Genomic DNA, 19,180 nt, shown 5'->3' with positions numbered 1-19,180 from the left:
CTAGAATTATGCATGGCTTATACGTCTACTGATTTACGGGTTCTACAATCCTTCCCCCATTAAAACAAATTTCGTCCTCGAAATTAGAACTCACCGAATAACTCGGGGTAACGCTCCCTCATCTCTGACTCAGACTCCCACGTAGCTTCCTCCTCAGAATGGTTGAGCCATTTGACTTTGACTCGCTTAACAAGCTTGTTCCGAAGTTTCTTCTCCTGTCTGTCTAGGATCTGCACGGGTCTCTCCTCATAAGATAAGTTCGGAGTAAGCTGCAACGGCTCGAAATTCAGCACATGCGAAGGATTTGCCATATACTTCCTTAGCATGGAGACGTGGAACACATTGTGTACTCCGGCCAGATTCGGCGGAAGAGCCACACGATACGCTAGCGTCCCAACTCTGTCGAGGATCTCAAACGGTCCAATGAATCTCGGACTGAGCTTCCCTTTCTTCCCAAATCTCATGACACCCTTCATAGGTGTCACTTTCACGAAAACATGATCGCCCACTGCAAACTCTAAGTCTCTCCTCCGCTGATCGGCATAACTCTTCTGTCGGCTCTGGACAGTCCTCATCCTATCACGGATCTTGACTACTACATCTGCTGTCTGCTGAACAATCTCTGGACCCAACTCTGCTCTCTCTCCTACTTCATCCCAATGAACAGGAGATCTACACTTGCGGCCATACAGCGCTTCATACGGAGCCATACCTATAGACGACTGGAAACTGTTGTTATAGGTGAACTCTACCAATGGTAAGTTCGACTCCCAACTCCCAGAGAAATCAATGACGCAAGCACGGAGAAGATCCTCTAAGATCTGAATAACTCACTCCGACTGTCCATCTGTCTGCGGATGGAAAGCTGTGCTAAACAGCAACTTCGTACCCATAGTCGAATGCAAACTCTTCCAAAACGAGGAAGTGAATCTGGGATCTCTGTTGGATACGATAGAAACTGGAATACCATGGAGTCGGACTATCTCTCGGATATACAGCTCTGCATACTGAACCATGGTGAAAGTCGTCTTAATAGGCAAGAAGTGCGCTGATTTGGTAAGACGATCTACAATCACCCAGATGGCATTCGATCCTCTGGCTGACCTCGGCAATCCGGTCACAAAGTCCATGGTAACATTCTCCCACTTCCACTCGGGAATAGGAAGAGGCTTGAGCAAACCTGCTGGTCTCTGATGCTCGGCCTTCACTAACTGGCAAGTCAGGCACTCGGATACAAAACGCCTGATGTCCTTCTTCATCCCTGGCCACCAATACAATAGCTGCAGATCTTTGTACATCTTCGTACTCCAAGGGTGAATGGAGTACGGGGGCGTATGGGCCTCTGATAAGATGTCTGCTCGGATAGAATCACTGCTAGGAACCCATATCCTATCTCGGTATCTCCCAATACCATCGCTGACTGTATACAAAACACTGCCATTGGCTTCATCTCTCTTTTTCCACTGTGCCAACTGCTCATCTGCTGCCTGACCGCTGCGAATACGGTCAATAAGAGAGGACTGGATAGTCAAGGTAGATAAACGAGGAACTCTACCTCGCGGATAAGTCTCAAGATCGAACTTCTGCCTCTCAATCTGAAGAGGTTTCTGAATCGTCAAGTGAGCCATCACTGCGACTTTCCTGCTCAAACCATCCGCAATTACATTAGCTTTACCCGGGTGGTAGCTAATGTCACAATCGTAGTCTTTCACAAGCTCCAACCAACGCCTCTGACGCATGTTCAGCTCCTTCTGCGTAAAGAAATACTTGAGGCTCTTGTGGTCGGTAAAGATCTGACACTTCTCTCCATACAGATAGTGCCTCCAAATCTTCAAAGCAAAAACTACGGCCGCTAACTCCAGATCATGGGTAGGGTAATTCTTCTCATAAATTTTCAGCTGTCGAGAAGCATACGCTATCACTCTCCCATGCTGCATCAAAACTGCACCTAAACCAAGATTCGAAGCATCGGTATAAAGGACAAACTCGCCGGATCCTGACGGTACAGCCAAAACGGGTGCTGAGATAAGAGCTTACTTCAAAGTATCGAAGCTCTTCTGACACTCCTCACTCCACACAAACTTCACATTTTTCTTTGTCAGTGCTGTGAGTGGAACGACAATGGATGAGAATCCCTGAATGAACTTCCTGTAATATCCTGCTAGCCCAAGAAAACTGCGGATCTCCGATACATTCTGAGGCACAACCCAATCTCTGACTGCTGCAACTTTCGCCGGGTCTACCTCAATGCCACTGCTAGAAACAATGTGGCCCAAGAACGCCACCTTCTCTAACCAGAATTCGCACTTACTGAACTTTGCGAATAGTTTGTGTTTCTGCAATGTCTGCAACACTGTGGTCAGATGCCTGCTGTGCTCCTCCCGACTCTTGGAGTAGACGAGAATGTCATCTATGAACACTATCACAAACTGGTCGAGGTACGGCTGAAATACGCGATTCATTAGATCCATGAAGATCGCTGGCGCATTCGTCAGACCGAACGGCATCACTAGGAACTCGTAGTGGCCATAACGAGTCCTGAAAGCTGTCTTCGAGACATCAGCATCTCTCACCCTCAACTGGTGATAACCGGAACGCAGATCTATCTTGGAGAAAATCGAAGCTCCCTGCAACTGGTCAAACAGATCCTCAATCCTCGGCAGTGGGTATTTATTCTTCACTGTAACCCTGTTCAACTCCCTGTAGTCAATGCAAAGCCTCATCGAGCCATCCTTCTTTTTCACAAATAAGACCGGCGCGCCCCATGGAGAAAAGCTCGGGCGAATGAACTCCTTGTCGAGAAGTTCCTGAATCTGCTTCTTAAGCTCTGCCATCTCTGTCGGCGCTAGTCGGTATGGCGCTTTGGATATCGGAGCCGTACCTGGCATAAGCTCAATGGAAAACTCCACCTCTCTCTCGGGTGGCATACCAGAGACGTCTTCGGGAAAAACGTCTAAGAAATCTCTGACAATCGGAACATCTGAGGCTGACTGGCTGGGTTCCTCGGGGACAGATAAAAAGGTCGCTAGAAATGCCCGACACCCTCTATGCATGAGTTTCCTAGCCTTAACATAAGGAATAATGCGCGGTAAAGGAAAGTACCTGTCCGGCTCAAATACGAACTGCTCCATTCCATGCGGTCGGACAAGAACGGATCTCCGCTGGAAGTCTATCAACACTCTGTTCCTCAATAGCCAGTCCATCCCTAGGATGATGTCAAATTCCGGCATTGGTAGCACAATCAGATCCGCATAAACAAGATTACCGTGCAGCTCAAGGTCTATATCTCGGATAACATTGGTGGCTGCCATCTCCTCGCCTGACGGCAACACTACTGAAAAGGCAATATCTAGCCCAATGGTCTGGATCTTGAGAAAGTTTGCAAAGACCTCCGAAATAAACGAGTGAGTGGCTCCTGAATCTATCAAGGCCTTGGTAGCGGAACCAGATATAAAAATTCTTCCTGAAAGAGCGGAGCTCTAAGTTGAATCCCACTACAAGATCTAAAATTATAGACATGCAAAGGTCAAGGTTCCTCTGGCTTAATTCCCCCCAAAATAAATCTGAGTAGAGCATGCAATCCTATAATAGTTCTAAGTTCACATCTAAATCCCGATTCCCAAAACACGAAAATTCAAATAATAACTTAAAGTTTAAAGGTACCTGTCAACAACATAGTCTCCGGGTTGGTTTCCGCGGCATGGAGAGCAAAAACTCTGCCTTGGGTAGGCAGATTCCTCTGAGGGCACTGCAGCAACATGTGGTCTGGACTGCCACACTTAAAACACTTTCCTGAGCCAGCCATACATGCTCCAGGATGGCGACGTGAGCACCTGGGACAAACTGGGTGCTCCTGAGTCCTCGGGGCTGGGCGTCCCCGCTGCTGCTGCTGCTGCTGCTGGCCTCGGTTCCTGGGCGGTCCATGAAAAGGCCTCTTATTCTGCTGCTGATGCTGATGAGGAGGAGGGCGGTGCGGTGCCTGGACTGGGCGCTTGCCCTGGCGATCCCTCTCTATATCCCGCAGATCCTGCTCTGCGGCTAAGGCCTTGAAGACGGCAATCTCATAAGTAGCAGGGTCAGATACCCTAACATCCCGGCGCAAGATCGGCCGTAAACCCACCAGGAAGTGCATCAGCTTGGCTCTGGCATCATTCGCGATCAGGGGCACAAAGTGACAGCCCCTCTCAAACTTACGGATAAACTCTGTAACCGTCATATCCCCTTGTCTCAGGCTCATGAACTCGGTGGTCAGCCTGGTGCGAACCTCCTCAGCAAAATACTTGGAGTAGAAAACCTCCATAAAGCGGGTCCAAGAAAGTGTAGCCAAGGTCAGGGCTACCGAAGCTCCTTCCCACCATAAGCGGGCGTCTCCAGTGAACAGGTAGGTGGCACATCGGACTCGGTCTGCGTCCCCCAGCTCCATAAACTCAAAGATGACCTCGAGGGATTTGATCCATCCCTCGGCAACCATGGGGTCAGATGTCCCAGAGAATTCCTTCGGGCGCATCTTCATGAATCGCTCATAAACAGCCTCGGGCCCTGTCGGCCTGGCTGCGGCTGCGGCTACGGCTGCAGCATTGCCCCCCGCAAACTGTGCGAAGAACTGTGCCATCCCAGCTAACATCTGGGCACTCATGTCCGGTGGTGGCGGTGGAGGAGGTGGTAGGTCTCTCTCCGGTCTATGCTCCTCTCTGTCCTCTCGGCGAGGCTCCACCTCTCTGTTGCGCTCTAAAATGCGTCTAGGGGGCATACTGTTCCAACATAACCCATACGTAACTAACATGCATAATTCCATAATTTATTTTAAATGAACCCTGAAATACTGAAAATCTGGAAGCATGCTGACAAACTAATTCATGCTTTAACTAAAATGCTGAACAAAATGCTGAACTGAAAAACTTACAGACCGAAGACGTGGCTTCGTGAGCTTCTCGCGGTCAGTAGTAGTGAAACCATATACAGAACCACCGCTCTGATACCAACTATAAAGGGCCTAAAACTCCTTTCTTGAAAATTTGCGGAAAAATAAAAAAATATTTTTTTTTTAGAACTTAAATGGCCTCATTCATAAAATCGACTGATGAATCAAGTTCAATGTTTAAAATAATCGCAGCGGAAGAAAATAAAGTTTTGCCAACAATAACAATTTAAAAATTATCCAACGACTGATAAAAATTGTTTGCGGAATAAAATAACAACTGCTGCACTGAAGTCCTCGGGTGCCACTACTGCCGACCCAAGCTGGCTCACTGGTCCCCGCCCTCGGCCCTGGCCTCATCAGTACCTACAACAATCAAGTCTAGTGAGCCTAAAGACTCAGCATGCATAAATCGCATCTAACGAGTAAAAATCGGAATTAAAATATGCATGAGATAAAATATCATGTCCTGAGGCATGCTGAAAATAATCTGTACTGAGCAATTTAATACGTGCATAACTGAACTGATAATCACAGTAAAAATGTTTGCTCCTTGGAGCCTGTATTGAAATAACTGGTAAAATTTTCTGTTGAGATTATGTTTTACGCCTGTGGCCACTGCACTAAGCTGAACTGATCGGTAACTGGCTACCAGGGAGGCTGAAACTGAACTGAGCTGGCCGGTCACTGGCGACCGGGTGGTACCATACTGAACTGATCGGTCACTGGCGACCGTATAAAATAACACTCCCACATAGTGAATGAACCACAAGCCATATTGCATAAATCTCAAAAATAATCATTTTCTATTTAATGCACGTAAAATAATTAACTGGCGTAATGAAAATTCCTGTAATTTTTACCAACTGGATTGGATTGGATCGTCCCCAGGCTCGCTGCAACTTAACTGTGCCATGAAAAATATGCAATAGCTTAAACTTGACCAACTATGCAATTTACGTTCAAAAGATGCGACTATGACGCCTAATGACTTCGCATTTAATCATGACTACGAGCCAACCTGAACCGACACCGAACCGACGTATAGTCATGATTAAAATACGCTGAAAAATTATAAAATAATGCTCCTAAAATGATAGGGTCGAAATCTAGGTGGAATGGAGGCCAAAACACGAAACGCTCTTTCGAGAGTCAATTTGGCACATTGCACCGTAAATTCTCGTACGACCTCGAAAATGATCCGAATGACGAACGGTCAAAAACATGACCTTCCCAACTCAATGAGGCACTTTCCAGTCCAAGGTCATGGGCTAAAAGCCAACCAAGAACTCAAACGAGCCTTCTAAACGACACAGCAACTTGCTGTAATTTCCAGCAGCTGCGCAACTACAAGACTTGCGTTGGTTTCGAGACTATCGGCCATTAGGGGCGTGAACCACCGACCAGAGACTCTTACCAACATCCCAAGGAATGATTTGAACCATGGCTAAGGGCCCTAGGCCAGCCACAATTCGCAACATTCCAGCAACCATCAGAAAAGTTCACCCGAGAACACCTTGCATGCGTGTGTGGTGTTGTGCTTCGTTTGCTGTCTAGTGTCATTCCAGTGGCCATTTGATTGACCATGGCACGATCTAGACATCTAGGGGTATGGTATGAACCGTGGCTAAGGGCCATAGGCCAACCAAGATCCACACCATTCCACAATATTCGAACCATACGAGCTGTAAAAAGGAGAAGCCGAAATGGGGAAGGGGCTGTTCTTGTTGATTATTTAAAAACCGATGAGCCATGGACCAAGCCACCAAAAGGGCAACTTCGTCACGTCTTAGACTTGCTAGGGAAGTGATCTAACCATGGCTATAGGCCCTTGGGGCAGCCAAGATCAGATCCACAACCCTTGACACAAAACTGAAATTTCGAAACACAAATCTGCGCCTATGGGAACTTGCTGTCATTCTGAATTTCCAGCAAGCATGAGGCTGGTTTGAATGGACCAACATGGTCCTAGTGCATCCTACTACATGTATATAAGCCGCCTTGGGAGCCTGGGGTCGAACCACAACCTGAAACCATCAAAACTAAAAGAAAACGTGAAGCTGCCATGAAGAGCCGAAATTCTGCATGTGTTGTTTCAAAATGTTTGGACATGGATCTCAATTTTTGCTTGAATAAACATGATCATGTACTGAAAAATAAATGATAATATGACTTGATTGAGGTTTAGAAAGAATCTAGACATGCCTGGTTTCGTTTCGAAAGAAAACGAACGAAACGACGACGACGCGGCACGGAGGAGGTGGAGCGCTTCTCTTGTTCTTTCTAGTTCTCGATTTTTCTCCCTTTCTCCCTAGCTATTACTCACGTTTTTTTCTACTGAAAAGGGGTCTGATTTCGGTGGGGAGGGAGTGTGATGGAGTGGTTATGAGGGGTGAGGAGGATGGTGCAAGATATAAGGATCATATCAAGACCAAGTCTTCATGCATTTGAATTTTGAATTTTGAATTTCTATCAAATGATCTCTTGGGTGATTCTAGAGTATAGTGGCCGATTTTATCATGCCAAACAAGGGTTAGGATAGTGGTCTAGTATTAATTAATTAAGGTGGAAAAATAGCTAAAAGAATTAGCATGCTAATCAACCAACAATGGGTCAAAGGTGAGTTGGCAAGTCCTAGTTTGTTCTTCTAGGGGTGTGGCCGAAAATGCATGATAAATGGTAGGAGAAAATTGATTATCTAGTAATTTAATAACCCTTAAAAGTCTTACTAATCCTTTAATTAATTTAGTGAGCTAACCCCTTAATTAAGTAACTTAAATGAGCTCATTTCTTAATCACCTCAAATAATTAAATTAAATCCTCAAACCTCCCTTTCTAACTTAAATGAACTTACTTGCTAGCTAAATTAACTTCTGGAAATATTTCTCGAATCTTAAATTCTATCTCAAAACTCCGACTCCGATCCGACCTCACTGAAATAACTGAAATGCTAAAAATCAAACTACTGAACTGAAATAATGAATAATTAACTTCAAATAAATGCATTTAAAATAATCATGCAATGAAGTCAATTAAATTTAAAAATCTAGAATTATGCATGGCTTATACGTCTACTGATTTACGGGTTCTACAGTGTGTGTATGTATTTCGAAATGTTATATGCATGTTGTTGTGTACTCGAACGGCCCCCACTTGCTGAGTATTTCCCAAAATACTCACCCCTTACTCTCCCCTCCCCAGATAAATCAGAAGAACAGGTTGAGGAAGAAGAGTCGGAACAATTCTGGGATGGTGATTTCGAGATTTAGTCTTAGCCATGTTCTCATTATTTTCGAATTTTAGCAGTTTAATTTTCGTGTAAAACGTTTCCGCATTTATTTATTTTCCGTTGTAAAGACAAATGTTCAAATTTTGCGAATTTATGAAATAAACTGGTTTCGGTTTATACTGTGCTACGAGGCTGGTTGTTTTTCGATTGTGTGATTGATAAACGACGCCGGTGTCGCCCAACCCCGGTCTCGGGGCGTGGCAATGTATTTAAAGAAAACTAAAAATCTTTTGGGAACCGAAAAAGCTTGTGTGTATGTCATATATATGTAACAAAAATTACATATAGAGTTCGATATTTTAAAAAAAATTAAACAGCTACACGTGAAAATTCAAATAATATTCTTAAAATGCTCTGTTATTCATTTTCCACCAACATAAAGTTTTTTCTCCACAAAAATGGAGAATGTGGTTGACGGTTCAAAATAATCGAATTTATTTTCATTCAGAAAAAGCCCCAAACTAGCACAAACAACATAAAATTTGAATAAGTTGACAAGTAAGCGTTGCAAAATCCCCAAACTAGCACAAACAACATAAAAATCATATCAGAAATCAAAGTAGAAGATTCAAAAATTTACATAAACTCATTGTCCTTTCCCGTTGGTGTCAATATGTTCTTTCGGCCGGTGGGTTTCTCCGATAGGTGACTAAGTCGCCCAATGGCTTCTTGGTGGCGTCGAATTTGTTGGGTAGAGTTTTGGCTGTAAAAGCCGAGATGAGGGAAGCGGGAGGAAGGTGAGAAGATAAAATGAAATGAGTCGTTTATTCAAAACCTATTAGTTAGTAATTAGAACATTAGAATCGGTCATGAGTCGCGTGCCATGAAGGTGTTGGTGTAAGACTAGGGTTTTTTTGAGAGCGACCGGAAAGAAAGGGGAGAAGTGAGAAGCGATCGAGTGGGGGAAAGAGAAATAAAATTGAGAATTGGGAGGAAACTGAATAAAATATTGAAAAGGGAGTTTTTTAAAAAAAATTACTTAAAACAGGTCAAATTTGAATGAATTGGGACTGAACACAAAAAAGATTTTTGGCAGCAGATTTTCCACCAATTTCCCCCTGAGATATTTCAATTTCCACAACTTACATGAAATTACAATTACGTCCTTTAACCCCTTTCTCGATCCTCAGTTCCACTTCGGCTCCTCCTTGATGCTGTAGGTGGAGGGAACTTTCTGACTATTTCTGCTGAAGTACCTTCTTCAACTTCGGTAAATTTATATTTTATTGAATTTTTTACGATACCCATCTGAGAAATAAATTAATTTACTAACCTTTGTGGATTTATTTATCGAGTTTGGATTATTTATTGTGAATTTTTTGCTTGTTGGATGTTAATTATGGCTCATTGGCATATTGGGCTAGTTATATGTGTAATCAGTTGCATTGGTTCTTGTGAATGAGCTTCATGCCATTTACTTTTCCTATTTGACCGATGCCCTTTTGTTTTGATGATATCCTGAAATCAGTTTCTCAGTTGAGAGTTCTTGATTTTGCTCGATATTTGTCTTTCCATCAACCCATTTGATGTGTCTGCGTCCATTTGCTAAGCTTTGTTACTTAGATTTTCTAATGTTTGATGTTTATCAAGTTTCTGTTCCTTTTATTTGTGGACTATCTGTAATAGTATCACATGTTACTATTTTGTAAATAAATGTTGGGCACTCTGTGGTCATGTTTTTTTGATCACTCAATATACGCATCAACGCTGACCAATATTCCTTTTAGTTTTTTTGGTCACAATTTGGGTGGACTAATGAAATCACTTGGTGTTGGTTCGTGAATTAAATTTTGTAATTGCAACTTGTCTCTTATCCTTGTGGTTTACATTGAGAAAATGAAGCTGTTAACCTTTCTGGTTTACTTTTTCCCAGAAGATGATAATTCGGGAGGTTCGGGGCTAAGTACTATCTCCAGAACTGCTAGAAAACAGAGGAGCAATTTGAATCGCCGTCCTGAATCAGAGTCCCGTCAAGAGTGCCATTCTGTTTCTCTTTCATCAACACCATCTGACCAAACCCGGGGCGCCCTGATTGAAGACAATACCAAGGACTTGAATTCAGATCAGCATAATTCTAGATTATCATATGCTAATCTTGCTAATGCTGAAATAGTTTTAAAGAGTGGTGATGAAGATGGAGAAGTTAATGAATCTGGGCAACCAGGATCAGCATATGATGGAATTGGTAATCAGAGAAAATTCAAGGTGGTCAAACTTAAGGTTGGGGGCGTTACGCATACAATTAATGCAAGGGAGAGCTTGGATGGTTCTTCTATATCTGGAACTTCCAATATGAAGTCTTCTCATTCAGAGGCCGTTTATTCTTCTCGTAAGCTTAATCCTGAGGTATTGTTTTCTCTTTCATGGAACTTTGATTTCATTTGCTAATGGCTCCAATTCCTGATTATCTAAAAATAACTGAATGACAACTAGAGTCTGTCAGCTCTGACATAAATTGGTTATTTTGATATAATTTTTAAGGAGTAATTTTGGAGTTTATGAACACTGCTTCGACAATTTTTTCCCATTTGTTGGAATGTAATTTTTTTCCCGCTAGTTTATTTTATAAGGTCTTTTTTTGTATTATCTTACTGAAAGCTGCTTTTCCATCCCCTGAAATTCCGTTTTAATATCATGTGTTTCATGTCCAGAAGTATAGCCTTTGATATAAATTCTTCTTAATTTGCTTGAAGTATTTGACTTTGATTCCATTTAGTTCAATCATTGAATCATTCATAAGCAGGAAAACTCAGATATCTGCTTTATGGGAGAGAAAGTAGGCTTGTGTGGCGTGCGGTGGAAAGATTTTTCCAAAATTGGTTTTAGTTTTGAAAAATGGATTCATCTGGGCTAGACATGACTGGGGAGTCTGTCGAGCAAGGTTCAAAGCATGAACGATCATGTGAAAGGAAATTTATTACTAAGAAATATGTTTCTGATGAATTGTATAATGATGAAGATGATGATGAGATTCGGTACCTTTCAAAGCTCAAAAATTCCAAAATTTCAGTTTGCTCTAATACAGACTACGAAGATAAGACTATAGGCAAGCAAATGCAGAAGATATCTAGAGTAATGGGTATGCATACGTACGGATATGAAACAGTTATCGGACAATACGACTCTTCAAATCTACATAAAGAAAGTATGAATTCCCAACTTCCAAGATCATTTGAAGTGCCTGATTATTTGGAAGATAAGGATTCAGTATTTGACTGTGAGACTGATCTAAAGAACAAGAATCGGAGACAGGAACCAATTGAAGTATCGAAATATTCCGATATGGAAAGCTCAATAACTACACGTAGGAGGGCTATTCTGACTGGTAGAGATGTTTCACCTGGTTTAGGTGCTGGTCCAACTCATTTTCCAACCTTGTCACATGCCACATCAAGAAGTGAGCAAAGCTTGTTGTTGCACTGGATAAATTTGCTCGTTCCATAATTATTTTATGGTAAATGTACTGCTATTATTGTTACTTTTTCGGCAGAGCAAAAAGAGCAACTCTCTGAAGTGGAGCAGCAAATGAAAAGAGCTGAGGCTGCTAAAAGGCGTAGGATGCAAAATGAAAAGGCCGCTCGTGAATCTGAGGTTTGTATTCATATCTTTTGGTACGTATTTCGGTATATTTTGTGTCTTGGATTCCACATTTTCCACATTTAATGTGCTTGAAATGTATAGGCAGAGGCAATTAGGAAAATCTTGTGTCAAGATTCCAACAGGAAAAAACGAGAGGTGAAAATCAAGAAACAACAGGAGAACCGAGCACAGGTAACATGATAGTCATCAACATGATCATTATCTTAGTAAACTTCCCGTTTTCACACCCTTTGCTTGCATCACGGTACAGGAGAGGACCTCGAACTCTGCTAAAATTGCATCCAATGTCATTAGATGGATTATGGGACCTTCAGGGACCATCGTCACTTTCCCTGACGAGCTTGGCTTCCCAAGTATTTTTGAACCTAAGCCTTGCAGGTATCAAATCAGGTTAACCTTTGGCAAAAGATGGTTGTTAATCATATTATTCAGGTTCAAGTTTGTGTCGGATTTGCTTTACGTGATCTGGTTTTTTCTGGTTTTCCTGGAAATTTCAGCTATCCACCACCAAGAGAAAAGTGTGCCGGTCCTTCATGTACAAACGAGTACAAATACAGAGATTCGAAGTCGAATCTCCCTCTTTGCAGCCTTTTGTGTTACAAGGCAATACACTCAAAGGGACGACCTCTCGCGGCTTGTTGACTAGGTCACATCCTTTCATATCTTTTGTTTGAAGGTTTACCATTTTCTCAACTGTTGATGCTGTAGCAATGAGAGTCAAAGGATGAGAACAATCTTTTGAAGATATATACGAGGACGCTAATAAGACTTGGGTGAAAATAACAATCCATATGAAAACGGTGGCTAAGAGCAAGCCATTTTTCAGGAAGTGAAGGCGCGCACGGGTGGCCAAATTTGGTTCCCCACGGGCTCAGTGCACTGTTACATGAACAAATATTAAAGTTTTCAAATTCAAGGTATCACATACAATAAAAAATATGTACAAAAAAGGCTTGCACTAATATATAACTATATAAATTGCTTATTATTATTTTTTTTGTTGTAGATGAATCAAAGCTTCCGGAGGTTCGTTTATCTTTACATACTTATTTTTAGGAGTGACGTTGTTCAATCATTCACATTTTTTCTCGTTATTGTTCCGGATGTTCCCTTGGTTTCGTATTGGTCTTCTTCATCACTTTTTATGATCTTGTGTTCGGGTAAGGGCTTTTGACTAATAATTGATCAAACATTGGGCTTTCAAATTTTCACCCTTAAACTATAACGTCTTTCATCTAATATATTTCTTCTGATACTAAAAGCTTGCTCAAGTGTAACTATTGAAATGGAGCAAGATAAAATTTCTTTTGTAATTATAGATAATATTGGATATACTTGTGTTTTTTTCGACCATCATTGCAATATGGCGAAAATGTCATCATCTCCATCACTAAAATCAAAAGTAATGGTAATATAATTCTCAAATTCCTGACTAGAACTTGAGGATTTTTGTTGGTGTTTTGTCCATTTTCTTAATAAAAGTTATGGTTAGTAAATTTAAAAGTGATATTACTAATAGATTGTGATTCACGTGGAACAATTTATCCACCATATTTGGTAGTATATTAATTAAAAATAACATATAAATGAGTTCTACTATTAAACAAAATCGATGAGGCACATGAAACCGTTTTCGTAGTATGATATAAAGAATCATAATATAATGTTAGCATGTCTTGTAAACTATCGAGTCTAAGTCAATGATCTAAAACAAAAGAACATAAAAATATTTAAGCAATTCTAAAAAATATTTTTCCCAATTTCCTTTAATGATATAAATATATTGGACTAAAATATCATCGTTATATTTAATATATTCACTAAAAATTCATGCAATGTTAAACAATGTATTAAAACTAAACAAGAAATAGGATAATAAACAACGAATAATTGGTCACTAACATCATTAAGCACTTTTAAAATTTCACAAATATTAGTAAATATGTTCCACTGATTTGCAAACAAATAAATATTACGAGTTTGAATATGTTTATGAAAAATAAACATAATAAATCTTCATATTCAAAAGAAGATAAAACAAATTTATATGTTGAATTCCAATATGTTGGAATGTCCCGTGCAAATTGTTTAGACCCCACACTATTGATTTTGCAAAATTTGTCCAATTGTTCGTAATTTGGAGATGTGTCATAGATAATGAGTTGTGATCCTAATTGATTTAATAAGCAATTCTAATTTTTTAAATTCATCTTGAATATAAAAATTTAAAATATAACATGTGCACCTAATATGAAAGAATTTACCCATTTTAGTAGATTCAAATTGTTACCCATTTGAGACGAGAATTCCGACATTTGAGTTTGATAAAGATCAATACAAATTCTCATTGGATGATTTCTCGACGGTTTGAGTTAAAGTTTTATAACCACTTCCTTGTTGAAATTTGTAAGTTTTAGAACAAAATTTGTATTTGGCTTGCAAATTATCGGAAGCGTCGCCTTTTCGAAATGTTTGGTGAAAATATTAGATGTGTGACCAGGCACCACTCGATTTTTAGGCGTCGTCAGATTGCTCATGCTTTTCTTGACTTGGATGATCATGTGTTCGTAGGGCCGACTCTTGTTCTTGTTGCTCCTCATCGAAAAAATCTAGATCATAGTCGTCGACATTGAATGAAAGAAAATCATGACCCGCAAACTAGGGCATGATTCTCTTTCCCTTGCTCTTACTACTACCACTTGGAACGACCATTTGTATAAAAATAAAATTAAAATAATTAAAAAAATAATGAACAATTAATATTTTGATAATAGAGAAATAAAGTTTGAATTTAGAATTGAGAAACAACTGTGTGGAAAGAAATAAAAGGAGCAGGTATTTATCTAGTTGAATTCAGATTTTTTTAAAAAAAATTTAACAGTCCACCCGTCTGTCCTGGTCGGGTCACCAATGATCATAAACTGTCACTTCATCATGGCCATATTTTTTTTAAATTTTTTTTTAAATATTTTCAACCCGTCGAGTTCAATGGGTTTTTGACCCCAAAATTGTAACCGGACAGCCTTTGGTCGGTTACGGTCACGATTCCGGGTCAAGACCGTTGTCTTGGTTAACCACAGGCTAGGTCTGCTCCGGGTTCGGGTCTGTGTCCGTGTCCAACCCGTCCCGTGGCCAGGTCAACATGGGCCTCTCCTAATCTGTCCCACTAAATCTTTTCATTCAGGTCCTTTGCAATACCGTAATCTTGAAAATAAGCCTTGTCCTCAAGGCTAAATCTTGAAACTTGATCTTCTATGAATTCCTCCACCCTCCAGCCAAAATCAAAGATAATGAACTCAAAACTGAGATTGAAGAACTTTGTAGAAAATCTATCCAGAAGCATCTCCAACATGGAATTGATAGTCCTTTATGAGTAGAATTTGTTAGCTGAATTTGTGTAGTCAGTTGTTCTCTGAGCTTGTTTCTCGGATCTTCAGTTCTTGGTTTTGTGTTTGTTCCTTCTTTTGTGTGTTACTCCTGTATATATATAGGTGAATTATCAATAATATGGGTAGAATTTTTTCCTCAAGCATTTCTTCATGGTATCAGAGCAGGGAAATAAAACCCAAACACCATGACCAAAATTGGCCAAGCTCACGCATATACCACCACATCTGATACGCAATCATCTACCATGACCAACTCAAACACAACTGATTCCTTTTCCCAATTTATGACGAATCACAAACTCAATGGCCACAATTACCTTGGGCGGTCTCAATCCGTCTTGATGTTCGTACGCGGCAAAGGCAAAGATGATCACCTCACTGGAACAGCGAAGGCTCCTAAGGAAGACGATCCGAACTACAAAACCTGGAAGACCAACAACAGCATGGTCCAGTCATGGCTCATCAGCTCTATGACAACCGAGATCGGAGAGAACTTCTTACTCTTTGCCACGGCTGCAGACATTTGGGAAGCCGCTAAAATAACCTACTCTAGTACCGAAAATACCTCGGAACTATTTGAGACAGAAAGCATCCTTCATGAGTTACGACAAGGTGAGTCTACAGGTCACCCATTATTTCAGCACTCTGACTCGGTTATGGCAGAAACTCGACCTCTATGACAACCATCAGTGGACATGCCCTGAAGATTCCATACTCTACAACAAGATCGTTGAGACCAAACGAGTATTTAAGCTATTATCCGGCCTCAACAAGGAGCTGGACGAAGTAAGAGGACGAGTCCTTAGTATCAAGCCTCTTCCCTCTCTCCGAGAAGCTTTCTCAGCAGTTCGGCATGAAGAGAGCCGAAGGAAGGTAATGATGGGCGAAGATTCACCAACGCTGTCAATCCCTGCAGAATCATCAGCATTATTATCTGCCGAACACACTCAGCTCCATGCCGTTAAAGTCACCTCTGACAACAGACCTCGGAAGGCTCGACCATACTCCGACCATTGTCGCCGTCCAGGACACAGTCGGGAGACTTGTTGGAAAATCCATGGAAAACCACAAGACTGGAAGCCATCACGCAACTTTGGAGATCAAGAGACTCGTGCAAACACTGCATCTATGCCACCATTCAACGCACATCCACAATCTGCTTCTTCCTCCAGCTCAGGCAATATCGCTCAACGAGGTACCATCTCTCAAGCTCTTCATGCTCAGGCAGATCACTCATCATGGATAGTAGATTCAGGTGCATCCGACCACATGACGGGTAACAAATCAGTGTTCTCTACATACACACCTTGTGATCAAATCATTACTGTCACAATAGCAGATGGATCACAAGCAACTGTGGAGGGAATTGGAATTGTCCAAGTCACTTATAACATGAAACTTGAGAAAGTGTTTTACATTCCACAACTTAATTGCAACTTACTATCAGTTAGTCAACTAAACAAGGACTTGAAATGTTTAACAATATTTGATGATCATTCGTGTATTTTTAAGAATCAGGGATCAAGGATGAAGATTGGGTGTGCTGAACTGTGTGCTGGACTTTACCTTCTCAAAACAACCCTCAACACAAGCCATCATTGCCATCTGCCTTCTTCACTACATGCTTCTAGTACATTTTGTTTTCAGTCAAACAAACACAGTGATATTATGTTGCTTCATTACCAATTAGGTCATCCAAATTTCCTATATCTCAAACGTATGTTTCCCAAATTGTTTATCAATAAAAATGTTCATGATTTTTCATGTGATATATGTCAGTTGTCTAAACATACTCGGAATACATACTCTCCCCGACCCTACACTGCATCCAAACAGTTTTCAATGATACACTGCGATATATGGGGTGCCTCTCGGGTCCCAAACATCAATGGTGCTCGATGGTTTCTATTATTTGTTGATGATCATACTCGTCTAAGTTGGGTATACCTCATGAAAACAAAATCAGAAGCGAGCAAACTGTTTAAACAATTTCATATGATGATTCTAACTCAATTTCAATCACAGATACAAATCTTTCATTCGGACAATGCCGGAGATTTCTTTAACCATGAACTTGAGCACTACTTCACATCATACGGAATCATACACACCAGCTCATGTGTCAAAACTCCTCAGCAAAACGGCATTGCTGAACAGAAAAATAGGCATCTATTAGAAGTTTCTCGCTCTCTCCTATTCACGTCAAATGTTCCTAAATTTTATTGGGGTGAGGCAGTTCTCACTGCGGCATATCTTATCAATCGTATGCCCTCTAGAAGTCTCAAGTTTGCATCTCCTTGCCAATTCTTAAGTCAATCATTCCCCACCACACGACTTATTTCCAACCTCTCTCCCAAGGTCTTTGGCTGTTGTGCGTATGTCCACCTCTACAACCAGGGCAAACTCGATCCTAAATCACTTAAATGTCTATTCATTGGCTATTCTCCAACTCAAAAAGGCTACAAGTGTTATTCCCCGAGTCACCGCAAATACTTCACCACCATGGATGTATCTTTTCAGGAGGCCAGGCCATATTATCCCACGTCTGAGCTTCCAGGGGAGCCATACGATGAATCCCAGACTTGGTTGTCCTGGCTATCATGTGACACTGAAAATAACCACTCTGAACTTGACCCAATTCGGGTACAAAACCAAACCGAGCTATCCCATGATGAATTTCAACCCGACAGCTCACAGATTCACACCCAAGATTCACCAGATCCCGGTCTGCAAGAACACGGTAACATCTTTCCTTTAAACATTTCTACTTCTGAGCAGTCTGAGCAGTCTGACCTTGATCTTCCTATTGCTGTGAGAAAATCCTCTCGATCATGTAAATCTTACCAGATGCAGGATTATGTTTACTACGGCAATCTCTCTGCAAAATATCGGGCCTTTGTATCAACAATAGATCAGATTCAAATACCGAACTCGGTAGAAGAGGCTCTCAAAGTACCCGAGTGGAGGAAAGATACACTTGATGAAATCCGAGCATTGGAGAAGAATGGAACTTGGGACATCTCTGAGTTACCACCAGGGAAAAGAACAATGGGTTGCAAATGGTTGTTCACAATCAAACACAACGCAGATGGATCGGTTGAAAGGCTAAAAGCGAGGCTTGTTGCAAAAGAATACACTCAGGCTTATGGTGTGGATTACAGTGAAACTTTTGCACCAATTGCCAAACTCAACACAATACGTGTATTATTATCTATTGCCGCAAATCTAGACTGGCCATTGTTTCAATTTGACATAAAAAATGCCTTTCTTAATGGCAACCTCGAGGAAGAAGTATATATGAGCATACCTCCAGGATTCAGTAACAGCATAAACGAAAACAAAGTCTGCAAGCTCAAGAAATCTCTATACGGCCTTAAACAATCTCCCCGAGCCTGGTTCGATAAGTTCACTCAAGTGCTCAAGAGACATGAATACAGACAGAGCCATGCCGATCACACATTATTTACAAAACACTCTACCCGAGGGAAATGCACCATCCTAAGTGTTTATGTAGATGACATTGTGATCACAGGTGACGACTCAGACGAAATACAAAAGTTGAAGAAAGTTCTTGCCACAGAATTTGAAGTCAAAGACCTTGGGCAACTGAAGTATTTCCTAGGCATGGAAGTGGCACGATCGAGTAAAGGAATATCAGTTTCTCAGCGGAAGTACACAGTGGATTTTCTCAGAGAAACGGGTATGCTGGATTGCAAACCAGTAGACATTCCCATGGATCCAAACCTCAAGCTTCAAACTAGAACCACTGAGGCTACTGTAAATAAGGGAAGATATCAAAGACTCATCGGCAGATTAATCTATCTGGCTCACACCAGACTCGAACATCTCATTTGCGGTTAGTATGCTGAGTAGATTCATGAGCAACCCTTCCGAGACTCATATGGACGCTGTCAAGAGAATTTTGAGGTATCTTAAAGCATCTCCAGGGACGGGACTACTGTTCAAGAAAACTACGAGCAGAGG

General features: G+C 41.2%; 1 protein-coding gene across 4 annotated transcripts; it reads left to right on the top strand.

The window, feature by feature from the left end:
• Window positions 1–10,070: 10,070 nt before the first annotated feature.
• Window positions 10,071–12,798, top strand: LOC142543385 (uncharacterized). 4 transcript variants are annotated; one of them, XM_075650628.1, is made up of 6 exons: window positions 10,071–10,536; window positions 10,951–11,604; window positions 11,698–11,798; window positions 11,889–11,978; window positions 12,058–12,197; window positions 12,305–12,798. In XM_075650628.1, the coding sequence occupies exons 2-6, from the start codon at window positions 11,043–11,045 to the stop codon at window positions 12,447–12,449; spliced, it is 1,038 nt and encodes a 345-aa protein (XP_075506743.1). In that variant the 5' UTR covers window positions 10,071–10,536; window positions 10,951–11,042; the 3' UTR covers window positions 12,450–12,798. The 4 variants fall into 4 exon arrangements, with proteins under 4 accessions (XP_075506743.1, XP_075506760.1, XP_075506751.1 ...); XM_075650645.1 differs by having other exon boundaries at window positions 10,071–10,553; window positions 10,951–11,556; XM_075650636.1 differs by having other exon boundaries at window positions 10,071–10,553; window positions 12,058–12,185.
• The last annotated feature ends 6,382 nt before the right edge of the window (window positions 12,799–19,180 follow it).

This window comes from Primulina tabacum, chromosome 1 (assembly GCF_025594145.1).
Source record: "Primulina tabacum isolate GXHZ01 chromosome 1, ASM2559414v2, whole genome shotgun sequence".
Classification (NCBI taxonomy): Eukaryota; Viridiplantae; Streptophyta; class Magnoliopsida; order Lamiales; family Gesneriaceae; genus Primulina; species Primulina tabacum.
The sequence above is the reverse complement of the archived record's forward strand: the minus strand, read 5'-3'. Positions and strand labels throughout refer to the sequence as shown.